Here is a 13,105-nt window from a genome sequence, read left to right as displayed (position 1 = left end):
GCTTCTGGGTTTAATTGCTTGGTGTCCTTTATAACCACTTTCAGAATGTATCCTGGTTGCCCGATTGTATTAAGTCCCACCTTGCTCTCTAGCATTCCGGTTATTGTGTTTTGATTGCATGTTACAGACCATTGCTGTCATTCTGGATTCCTGTTTTGTACCTGTGATATTGCTTCCTGTGCTATGAGAATTTCTAGTTTGTGTTTTGGATAACTCTGCTGCCAACCCCTTGAAAGCCAATCACAATGTGGTTCTCTGTGTTAGATTCCTTTCCAAGATCCGTTATATTGGTTTACATTAGCCAGCAGCTATATCTAGCTTAACAAAATATAGTACAGTTTATTGCACTTAGCACAAATACTTTTGGGGTGTGTCTGACTCATTTTTGTGTTTAATTTGAGTGAAAAGTAAGATATTGGTAACAAAGCAGGTGGATTTATTCCCCTCCCACTATTGAGAAACCAGACACAAGTGAGAGGTTTTCCTGCAAGTTAACAGATCTGGAACAAGCTGTCAGAGCACCCCAGGGGATCATGGCCACCAACACTCCCAGAGGTGAAGCAGCAAACTGAAGTTCTGTATTTTTCCACAAGTGTTTACTTTTATTTTAAGAAATATCTGTTTTCAATATACAGTGCATCCAGAAAGTATTCACAGTGCTTCACTTTTTCCACATTTTGTTATGTTACAGCCTTATGCCAAAATGGAGTAAATTCATTTTCCCATCAATATTCCACTCACAGAATCCCATAATGACAACATGATTTTTTTTATTTGTGCAAGTTTGTTAAAAAATAAGAAAACTAAGAAATCACATGTACACAGCTATTCACACTCTTTCCTCAATAGTAAGTAAGTAAAAGTAAGTAAAATTTATTTCTAAAGCACATTTAAACACAGTTTACACTGACCAAAGTGCTGTACATAGTTAAAAATAAATAAGTAAATAGGCAGGAAATATACAAAGAAACAAAACAACTGATTACAACATCAGCAGCAACATACAAACACAACAATCATTAACATGACAAAAACATGGCATAACCAGCTAGCAGTTAATTAGTAGAGAATGCTAGTGTAAAAAGGTGTGTCTTGAGCTTGGATTTAAAAACAGTAATAGATGGGGCATCTCTGATATCAGGAGGCAGATGGTTCCACAGTCGGGGAGCAGCAACTGCAAAAGGTCTGTCCCCTTTTAACTTGAGGTGAGTTCGGGGGACATGAAGGAGACATTTACTGGAAGATCTCAGAGACCTGGGAGCAACAGCAGGATGAATGGCAGTAGCTATGTAGTTAGGGGCCAGGCCATGAAGAGCTTTAAAAACCATTAACAATAATTTAAATTGGATCCTGTACTGGACAGGAAGCCAGTGTAATGTGGCTAGGACAGGTGAGATATGTTCATGTTTTTTCCTGTTAGTGAGCAACCTAGCAGCAGCATTTTGGACCATTTGAAGCCGTGACACCAGTGTTTGAGGGAGACCAAAGCAAAGGGAGTTACAGTAGTCTAGACGTGAAGTTATAAAGGCATGGATAACTTTTTCCAGGTCACTGTAACACAGAACAGATTTGAGTTTTGCAATAATTCTTAATTGATAGAAACTAGTTTTAACAACAGAAGAGATTTGTTTGTCAAAGTTGAGTTGGGAGTCTAGAATTACACCCAGGTTTCTTGCATAGGTTTTGACAAATGGAGTGAGGGAGCCAACATTCCTGGAGATGGAGTTAATGGATTTTAGGGGGCCAAAGATTATGACCTCAGTTTTATCCTCATTTAACTGGAGGAAGTTATTGGCCATCCAGATTTTAATTTCTTTCAGGCAATCCAGGAGAGGCTGCAGAGAATTTCCAGATTTGACAGGAAGATACAACTGAGAATCGTCTGCATAAAAGTGGAATGAAATATTAAAATTTCTGATTATGTTCCCCAATGGAAGCATATATAAACAGAAAAGAACAGGACCCAGGATGGACCCCTGAGGGACCCCATAAGACACAGGGGCAGGGGGTGAGAAATACTGGCCTATAGATACAGAAAAGGTTCTTTGCTGGAGGTATGAGTGGAACCATTTTAATGCAGAACCCTTAATCCCAGCCCACTGTTCAAGCTGGGTCAGCAAAGTTGTGTGGTCTACAGTGTCAAATGCTGCACTCAAATCCAACAGGATAAGGATAGCATTGTCACCAGAGTCGAGAGTAAGCAGCAGGTCGTTTGTTACTTTTAATAGGGCTGTCTCAGTGCTATGGCGGGCCTTAAAGCCAAATTGAAATGGCTCCAGGATCTCTGCTGAATTGAGAAAGGAAAGCAGCTGTGTTAACACAACTTTTTCCATAATTTTGGAAAAAAATGGTAGTTTGGAAATGGGCCTAAAATTTGTAAACATTTTGGGTCAAGGTTAGGTTTTTTAAGCAGAGGCTGAACTACCGCATGCTTAAAACAGGTGGGAACAAAAGCATTAGTAAGGCAGGAATTTAAGATGATTTGAATGCCTGGACCAATGACATCAAATGCATCTTTGATAATTCGGGAAGGGATAGGGTCATGAGGAGCTGTTGAAGTTTTCATGTGTTTAACAATATCCCACAATTCAGTATATGAAACTGCTTCAAAGTGGTCAAAGATAGCTGTGGCACTGAAGAAGTGTGGGAGGGTTTCAGATACAGCAGGAGAAAACTGTGCCCTAATGCGGTTAATTTTCTTGCAGAGGTCAGTAGATACCTCGACCTCTGGGGACCCCTGGGGGTTAACAATGGAATTGATGCAATTAAACAAAATTTTTGGCCGGTGGGAGTATTTTTCTATGATGTCAGAATAATGCTTAGCTCTACCTTTCTTAGCAGCAGACTGAAAGTCTAACAGAGAAGTTCTGAAAATTTCTAAGGACACCATGAGGTGGTCTTTCTTCCATTTCCGCTCAGCTCTATGGCAAACCTGCCTGAGGAGGCAGGTAGATTCATCAAGCCACTGTTGGGATTTGAAATTGGCGTGTCTGAATTTAAGAGGGGCCACAGTGTCTAAGATGGCAACACAGGAATTATTGAAAAGAAGCATCAACTCCTCTGGACTAGAGAGGAGCTGATGTGCAGTGGAAAGATTAGTGGTAATGTCATTTATTAAATAAGATTCAGAGAAATTCTTTACAGTGCAAGAGTTAATGTGACGGGAATAATGGCCCAAGGATCTGGTTGTAAACAAGGGGTGACATAACTTTACATTGAACACAGTAGGTGTATGATCTGAGATAGATATGTCCTCAAAGCACATGGAATCAATGGAAAACCCATAGGTTAAAATGAGATCTAGAGTGTGGCCATGAACATGGGTTGGCTGATTAATGTGTTGGGTATGTTATGGTTTGGACGCGGATTGAGGAGCGATCCAGCGTCTGACTGAACCCAGCGTCAAATAACCAGAAGCAGTTCCAAAAGAAACAAGTTTTATTTTTTTCCCCTAGTGCTGTACATGAAATACTAAACAAAACTGGTGAGGTGAAGAGGCGGCGCGCTTTCTCAGCGTCTCAATAGATCGGAGCCCGAACGTTTTGGACTCAGGAATTCCGCCGACACCCCCCCAGGTGGCTTTTCCCAGAACTGTACTCTCTGACGTGTGCTGACCGCGTTTGCCTCTCACCCTCGTCCTCCTTCACAGGCGCAATGTCAGAATCTGGAGCGGCCCTCAGCCTCCCCAAACAATCGTCACATGGTCGTATTCTCCGGCAATTCAGCCCTGATCACTGCTGGCTTAAATGCAGCTCTTCATTTCTTCATTGGCACCAGCTGAGAGTCCTTAGATCTGCACGTGAATGCCACAGGTGTCGTAGATCATCCTGATAGAGAGCCGCACGTGAGTGCAACAGGTGCAGCAGATCACCGTAACAGAGGTGAGAGACTCTTCTGCAGCACACTCTCCCCAGAGATCAGCCCCAAACCACCTGGGAGGAAAATAAACACAAAAACAGCAAAACAATGCCCAGCCAAACCCCCCAACACATAACAGGGTAAGGCCAAAAGATTCCAATAAAGAACAGAACTCGCTAACCATGGGTTTTCCAGGGCAGCAGACATGAATCACCTAAAAGCAACAGTCGGTCATAGAATGTAACATAATGAGACAGGAGAGTTGAAAACTCATTTATGAAGTTTTTATCTGATTTTGGCAGTCAGTATACAAGTACACACACCAATGGGGTTGTCGCAGAGTCAACTTTTACGCACTGAACTTCAAATGATGAAATGCGCTGAACAGGAATTGACTGTACCTTGAATCTGTTTCTTAAAAACCAAAGCTACTCCACCACCTCTACCCGAACCTCTCAGAGTGCTTATATATGAACAGTTTGCGGGGCAAAGCTCACCGAAGATGGATGTCTCACCAGCGCCGTCACCGATCCATGTCTCTGTTAAAAACAATAGGTCCAGATCACGCTGAGTGAAGAAGTCGTTTAGAAGAAAGCTCTTGTTTAAGACAGACGTGGTGTTCAATAATGCGACTTTTGCAGCGAGGTATTCCAAAGGCTGTGAAAACTGAGAGCGATGCAATGGGCGAATATTCAGGAAGTTCACGCCACCGCATCGGACGCGCAGCCTTGGGGGAGCTGCCGAGAACTCAGACATCACAGACCGAGCTGGAGAGATGGATAGATGGCAGGAGTATCTCATGTCCCACGATCGACGGGTCAGGTAGAAGCCTCTGTGTCCACCCGCGTAGTCGATGGAACGCCGGAGAAAAGTTTGCGCAGCAGAGACACTCACAAAACTCCTCATACGAACTCGGATACCACTGCGTTTCCCTCTGGTCCTGCGCCGCTTCTTCTTGCGCTTGGAAATGCAACAGGAGAGCTGGCGGACGCATTACACGGGACAATTTATAAACATCGGGTGACATCTGTTGAATACACCCGAACATCCAGTAGTCTGTTGCCTCACGGAGGTTTGGATATGGACCAGTATCGATCAATCATAGGTTCTTAGTGCATCAGAGCCATTCCAGAGCAGCAGCAGTAAGAACACAGACAAACAGGTAAGCACAGGTAGGAGCTGACGGCAAGCCGACAAACACACTGGCGCCATCTTGCACCACACCTTCCAGAAATGACTGGAACTACTGGAACAATACTTTGATGACTCGTTGGCATCAATTACAGCCTCAAGTCTTCTTGAATATGATGCCACAAGCTTGGTGCACCTATCTTTGGGTAGTTTTGCCCATTCCTCTTTGCAGCACCTCTCAAGCTCCATCAGGTTGGATGGGGAGCGTTGGTGCACAGCCATTTTCAGATTTCTCCAGAGATGTTCAATCAGATTCAGGTCTGGGCTCTGGCTGGGCCACTCAAGGACATTCACAGAGTTGTCCTGAAGCCACTCCTTTGATATCTTTGCTGTGTTTAGGGCCATTGTCCTGCTGAAAGATGAACCGTCACCCCAGTCTGAGGTCAAGAGTGCTCTGGAGCAGGTTTTCATCCAGAATGTCTCTGGACAATGCTGCATTAATTTTCCACTCAATCCTGGCTAGTCTCTCAGTTCCTGCTTCACTGTAGGAATGGTGCCTGGTCCCCCCCCCCCCCCCCAACACACACACACACACACACACCACTGCACTTTTAATTACATGCACCTGTCATGGAATGAATTTGAATAAATTTGTGGTCCCATGATGAAAACTTTGCACTTTTACCTCTGTAGGGATCCACTTCATGCTACCAGACACTTTAGTTGACATTTTTACCTTTTCAGTGATGACAAAAGGTGATTTACTGAGTGTGTATAGCTTGCCCAGTACCATTACATTAATTGGACAGTTAGTCTGTGACTGCTTTTGTGTTCTAAATCAATAATAGATCTATTAATTTAGTTTTTTTCCCCAGTGTAAAGATGACACTCAGCATCTAAAAATACAACCTAGGTTGTAAACTCCAGACGGGTCTCTTAAATTTTAGATCAGAGCTGTCTGTTCCAATATCTATTTGTGTTTGGCAAATTTTAGGGGAGGCCGAGCACAAATTTGGACAGGAATATTGTCCCCTTGACTTTTAAATTACAACTTTTACTATCAAGGAGGTAAAATTTGGAAATACAGCCCAATATCCCAATACTGCTTTGAACGCTGTGAGACATTTTTCCTGACAGAGCTAAGCACTTTTTCCGAGTCTTCCTGAATCTCACCTGCTGCTTCTGCTGCCCTGCTGTGCTGACCAGGTTAAATCAGGTTGAGGCTGGGAGGATTAACCTTGAGTGCTTTAGTATGATTCCCGCACCCTTTCTGACACAGAACTCTTATAAGAACTCCTCTGCAGATGGCAGAAACTCAGTGTGGAATCTGTAACATTTCAGTGTCTACAGCTCTGTGAGTGTTTTCCATGTGTTAGTCTGGACTGAGGTCATGTATTTATCCCACACAAAACTTTGAATAAATAAAATGTAAACAGACCCTAATCTGTCTATGAAGATTAAAGTATAGTACAACCACAATTCCAATGAAGTTGGGATGTTGTGTAAAATGTAAATAAAAACAGAATACAAGGATTTGCAAATCCTCTTCAATCTATATTCAGTTGGATACACCACAAAGACAAGATATTTAATGTTTAAACTGATAAACTTTATTGTTTTTGTGCAAATATTTGCTCATTTTGAAATGGATGCCTGCAACACATTTCAAAAAAGTTGGGACAGGGCAACAAAACACTGGGAAAGTTGATCAATGTTCAAAGAACACCCAAATGGAAACTGGTGAGTGTAATGATTTGGTATAAAGGAGCATCCCAAAAAAGCTCAGCCATTCACAAGCAAAGATGGGGTGAGGATCACCACTTTGTGAACAACTACGTGAAAAAATAGTCCAACAGTTTAAGAACAATGTTTCTCAACATTCAATTGCAAGGAATTTAGGGATTCCATCATCTACAGTCTATAATCAGAAGATTCAGAGAATCTGGAGAACTTTCTAAACGTAAGCGGCAAGGCCGAAAACCAACAATGAATGGCCGTGACCTTTGATTGCTCAGGCGGCACTGAATTAAAAAACTGACATCATTATGTAAAGGATCTTACCGCGTGGGCTCAGGAACACTTCAGAAAACCATTGTCTGTTAACACAGTTTGTCGCTACATCTACAAGTGCAAGTTAAAACTCTACCATGCAAAGTGAAAGCCATACATCAACAACATCCAGAAACGCCACCGCCTTTTCTGGGCCCGAGCTCATTTGAAATGGACAGACACAAAGTGGAAAAGTGTGCTGTGGTCTGATGAGTCTACATTTCAAATTGTTTTTGGAAATCATGGACATTGTGTCCTCCGGACAAAAGAGGAAAAAAGCCATCCAGAATGTTACCAGCGCAAAGTTCAAAAGCCAGCATCTGTGATGGCATGGGGGTGTGTTAGTGCCCATGGCATGGGCAACTTATACATCTATGATGGCACCATCAATGCTGAAAAGTACATCCAGGTTTTGGAGCAACACATGCCGCCATCCAAGCAACGTCTTTTTCAGGGACGTCCCTGCTTATTTCAGCAAGACAATGCCAAGCCACATTCTGCACGTGTTACAACAGTGTGGCTTCGTAGTAAAAGAGTGCAGGTACTAGACTGGCCTGCCTGCAGTCCAGACCTGTCGCCCACTGAAAATGTGTGGCGCATTATGAAGCGCAAAATACGACAACGGAGACCCCGGACTGTTGAACAACTGAAGTCATGCATCAAGCAATAGGAAAGAATTCCACCTACAAAGCTTCAACAATTAGTGTCCTCAGTTCCCAAACGCTTATTGAGTGTTGTTAGAAGGAATGGTGATGTAACACAGTGGTAAACATACCACTGTCCCAGCTTTTTTGAAACGTGTTGCAGGCATCCATTTCAAAATGAGCAAATATTTGCACAAAAACAATAAAGTTTATCAGTTTGAAGATTAAATATCTTGTCTTTGTGGTGTATTCAATTGAATATAGGTTGAAGAGGATTTGCAAATCCTTGTATTCTGTTTTTATTTACATTTTACACAATGTCCCAACTTCATTGGAATTGGGGTTGTAGATATCATTTTCAGCATTCTACAATTTAAGAAGTGGTGCGAACTAAAAAAATTGCCTGCTTCTGCTTCCCTCCCTCATAAGTCAGCAAGTAGTGGTTACAATGAAATTCCTACTTGAGTGTTGGTGCTGTGTTAAACCCTGTGCTGCCAGTTTACATTACAATGCCAAATGTGTAACACCACAGGTTGTTTGAAACAACATCTTACTTTGGAATTCAAATATTGCACAACTGAATTCTTTGTGTATTTTATTCCAAAAGAACTTCTGACATATGAGTGAAATTATATCATAAAGTGCTACTGTAAAGGTGCTATGAATGAGTTTTTTTTCTTGACATTTGATGCCACACTAGTGCCACTTTTAGTATGTAAACAAAGCTTCCATCCTCGGCCACTCCTCCTCAACCATTCGTCCACTTAATTGGGCAGAAGAAATGGCAATTTGAACCTTTTAACAAATCGAACACCTACAGTGGATTCTTGTCTGGCCATGTACTTGTTCAGAGGCATTTTATTAGCCTATAAATGTGATTTTTAGATGCAGTTATGGAAAACAGGTGCCATCTGACATCTTTTTTTTCCTCACGACTCACCAGCTATGCAGTGAGTAGTGAGTACTGCTGTCCTATTTGTACAGTACATGGTGGAGGGGTAACAGTTTCAAGGGGCTGGACTCACATGCACTAAATTGGCACACGTGGAAATCAAGTGCACTAAATGCGTGCATATGGTATTGAGGAAGTTGGAATACAAAGGGAGTGTTGTTTAAGCCACTGGGATCCCTTTATGAAAATGCCACAGGGTGTCACAAGCAACACAAGATGTGATGGCCTGAAGGTTAAAGAAGCAGGCTGGTAAGCAAAGTATCATAGGTTCAAACCCAATGTCAGACAGGCAACTCACTCAGGTGTCTTTGAAGTTCTTAATCCATGACTCCTGGGATGCAGCAGATTGTCTTGTTTTGGCATCATTGTAAAGCACTTTGAGTGCCTGTTATAATGGACCCAGGTTATTAGCATGCAAACACTGTATGTATCCATTACAGTTAAGGTACCTTGACACTTACACGAATTTGATCCACACACTGGTACACAATCTGCCATGATGGAGAGTAAACCATAGTAAACTGTGCGCAGCTTTGTGCAAGAAAGCATCAAGAAAATTTTTAAATGTTCAAAATCTCTGGCACCCATTAATTTTGTGAACTACACATGAACATTGCGCAAAAAAACACTGTGTGCCGCTGTGAGTCACTGCATCAGCGCAGCGCATCACAGCACAGACTCATCTGGACGATTATTACGAGACCTTAAATCTATAATAAACATAATTTTACAGATACTCATAAGAAGGAATGAAAATGCAACTCTTTTACCAAGTCATTACAATATACATATTACAAATAATTACCTTTTAGACCATTCCAAATGTGTTCTCCACGTCATGAAGCGCACGACAACAGCTGCAGCTGTAGAAAATTCCTCTGTAATTCCGAAGTGATTAGAGGTTGTTTCATTAGCCAAACTCTGAGAGTAAATGATTAATCCGCTACCAAATAATTATTTTATATAACGCAGTGGCACTTAAGCGCAGCATCAAGCAGAACACAGCGGGTTGCATTGGCATGACGAATTGTGCGGCAGTGCGGGGGTTAAATGCATGCAAGTGTCATGGTGCCTTTACTAGACGAGTGTTGTATGCTGTGTCACTTGCCTCTCTCCCTTTCCACACCAGGCGGCAAAAGTGTATTTTGACGAGGATCAGCTGGAGCAGGTGTGTGAGTACCCCTCAGAGTCGTCCATGCTGGCATGTACCCCATACCCTCATGACCTGGGCAACGATGGGAAACCACAAGCAGAGGAGCCAACAGAAGAACAAATGGAGGAGGAGCGAGTCATGACCAAAACCACAAAGAATGTGTGGATGTCAACAGCTCGAGTTCTAAGAGCGGGTCAGTGTCATCCCCTTCTTACATACTATTGATATGTAACAGCTGAGATTTTAGGCTAGATTTGTTTAAATATGCAAGCTGGCAATAAATAGCCAACATTGATGCATTGTACTGTGTACAGTATAATAAGTTTACTGTGGGCACAGTGAAGAAAATGTACTGTCTGAATATATACACTCCAAAAAACTCTCAAAAAGCAAATTACATTTTTAAAGCTACAGTTTGTAGGATTTATGGGCATGTATTAGCAGAGATTGAACATATCATTCATAACCATCTGTTCATTAGTGTATAATTACTTGCAACAATAAATCACTGTGTTTTTATGAGTTTACAATGAGCCCTTCATACCGACATGGGAGCGGGCCCCCCTCTCGGAGGCCGCCATGTTAATAAATTAGCCCAAAAGAGACATACTGACTCCATCTTTTGCATTTTGCAGTGCGTCCAAAAGACTGAAGAAAAAAGAAGAGGAATCAGTGGTTGCTCCCCATACACTGTCTACTATTTACTAGCGCATACTAGCAAGTTTGAGAACCCTCACTTTTATGAAATTGAGGATAATACAGATGGATTTTCAAAAGAGAAGGCAAAGGAGCATGAACCCGTTACCACAGAAGTGAAACACAGTTGTGACTGACACTAGGGATGGGTATTGATATGATTTTATCAATATCCATGCCATTATCGATTCCGCTTATCAATCCGATTCCCTTATCGATACCTCTTGTGAATTTTCTGTGTACTAAAAGTAGGCTTTACAGGTTTACTATGTCAACAACATTTTAAATTGGTCACTGGATCCTTGATCTCTGGACATAAATAAAAATAAACAAAATCTGTAGTTTTTGTCAAAAGCATTTCCTTTCAGACATTTTGGCATGAATGTCTCTCCATACTTCTGAGCTGAGCTGAGCTCAGCTGGCTGCTGCAGTCAGCGCAGGACATCTCATTTTGGGAGGAAAAAAACGTTTTGATCAATTGCAGTTTGTTTGTATTACAACATTTGGAAAGAGGTGTCAATTGATTGAAACGGTGTTTCGCTTTGAATTTATTAATTCTGACTGGACTCTAGCGTTCTAACTTGACTCGGCAGAGAGCTGGAGCTGTGTGAACAGAACAGAGGACGATTCTTCTTTCTTTCTCGCAACAAGACATTAGTCCCAGTTAGTGACTTTGATCTGCACAAAAGTGACTCACGATTGACATATTCAGAGATGAAAGTGGTGAAAAACAAAAACAGCTGAAACCCAAAATTACCCCCAACACCACCTGCATAAAAATGTTTGAATTCTAGAAGCTCTGAAATGTAATCTGGGACTATTTCAGACAATAAAGTGCAGTGAGTGCAGCATCCATTTTGGTGAGAAAAAAACTCAACTTTCCTTATTCAAATTCATACCAGTAGTATTCGGCTCTTACTAGGATGCAGCAGTTTTCTAGTTTGGCAGATAGTTCTGGAGGAAATCACTGAAGAAATTAACAAATTGAAAATATGGTTTGACCGAAACAAATTGTCATTAAACTTAAATAAAACAGGGATGAAGTGGAGGTGTAAGAGTCACTAGGTGTTCACAGGAAACAGTTATTTATTTCTATATGTATTTATTTATTTATTTTCATTGTTAGTTGGTTTTGTCTTTTCTGTTGTGTTTTGTTTCATCAGGTTCTTTTTGTCTCTTTCTCTAAAATTGTATTGTAGCATTATTAGTTATTATGAGTTATTATTACTATTATTGTTGTTGTTGCTATTATTATTAAAATATGAATAAAAATAAATTTAAAAAAATTACAATTTTACTCTTTTACAACAACGAATGCTGAGCCATTAATTATTATACAGAAAACAGCTTAATGCTAACTTTAACATTGAAAACGCCATAGACATGCTAACGTGTTAGCATCAGTCCCATTTTTACATTATAAAATACATCTATCAACTGTTTCAGAAGACCATAACAGGTCGGTTTAACATAAAAAATTTAACTATTACTCACAGACATATGCTCTTTAGGGTTTTAGCAGGGAAAAATTAAGATGAAGCGAAATAAAACAATGAATCAACGAAGCAGCAGATCGAAGCACTGCTTCGATTGGTTCAAGGTTCAAAGCAAAGCCGCACTGCAGAAAAGTTGATTACAGACCCGCTGCAGGTTCTGTAATCAATGTAGAGAAATTATAATTTTTCCTGACAAACACCCCCAAAAACAACGGGCACGCTGAAGGACCGATAAGGGAATCGTTAAGCAAAAAGGTTATTGATGTTGGTGGATCGAATAATTTCTTAACGATACCCAAAAGGAACTGGTTCTCGATACCCATCCCTACTGGCGACAGCATAATGCAATCTGCAACCTCACCACTAGATGTCAATAAATTCTACATCGAATCATTTCTTAACGATACCCAAAAGGAACTGGTTCTCGATACCCATCCCTACTGGTGACAGCATAATGCAATCTGCAACCTCACCACTAGATGCCAATAAATTCTACATACTGTAGCTTTATTGGAAAATAAGGGATTTGGATTGGTATGACATTGTGTTTGTGGTCCTCACAGAGCCGTAAATGTGACTTTTGGTTCACACAAAGGAGCCACGTCAACAAATTCATCTTCCACCATCATCTCTCTATCTTCCAGATGAGGCTTGCCCTTGATAGAAGACAACCAGCTCAAGAAATTCTTATGCAATGAGATCACCCGTGTTTTACTGAACAACACTGTTTCATTGTCATCATGTTTAATATTACTTGGATTTTATGCATAATCAGTTTTTGGTGTCATCATGACAAATGAGTGTTGTGCAAAAAAAGTACATTAAAATGTGGTTGATGGAGTTGAAAAAAATATTAATTATGGTTCTTGAAATTTGAAGGATAAACACGACTGTTTAAGTATTTTACATACTGTAATATACCATCAGGTATGCACTGCTGGATGATGACTAATTACTTGACGATGCAATACCAGATTTTATTTTATTTTTTTAAGTTTAAGTGTTTGATAGTCTATTCTGAGGGAATTAAATTAACACACACACACACACACACACACACACACACACACACACACACACACACACACACACACACACACACACACACACACACACACACACACAC

General features: G+C 40.9%; 1 protein-coding gene across 1 annotated transcript in view; it reads left to right on the top strand.

Moving 5' to 3' along the window:
* ppp1r18 (protein phosphatase 1, regulatory subunit 18) overlaps positions 1–12,824 on the top strand; it is a 28,854-nt gene extending 16,030 nt beyond the window's left edge. Inside the window, exons 3-4 of the mRNA XM_034160388.1 lie at positions 9,764–9,980; positions 12,624–12,824. Of these exons, the coding sequence (XP_034016279.1) occupies positions 9,764–9,980; positions 12,624–12,640 (234 nt within the window). The 3' untranslated portion in view covers positions 12,641–12,824. The remainder of the gene's footprint in view (positions 1–9,763; positions 9,981–12,623) is intronic.
* Positions 12,825–13,105: the final 281 nt, after the last annotated feature.

The sequence above is a fragment of the Thalassophryne amazonica genome, chromosome 20 (genome assembly GCF_902500255.1).
Source record: "Thalassophryne amazonica chromosome 20, fThaAma1.1, whole genome shotgun sequence".
Classification (NCBI taxonomy): Eukaryota; Metazoa; Chordata; class Actinopteri; order Batrachoidiformes; family Batrachoididae; genus Thalassophryne; species Thalassophryne amazonica.
This window is presented reverse-complemented; position numbering and strand designations above follow the sequence as displayed.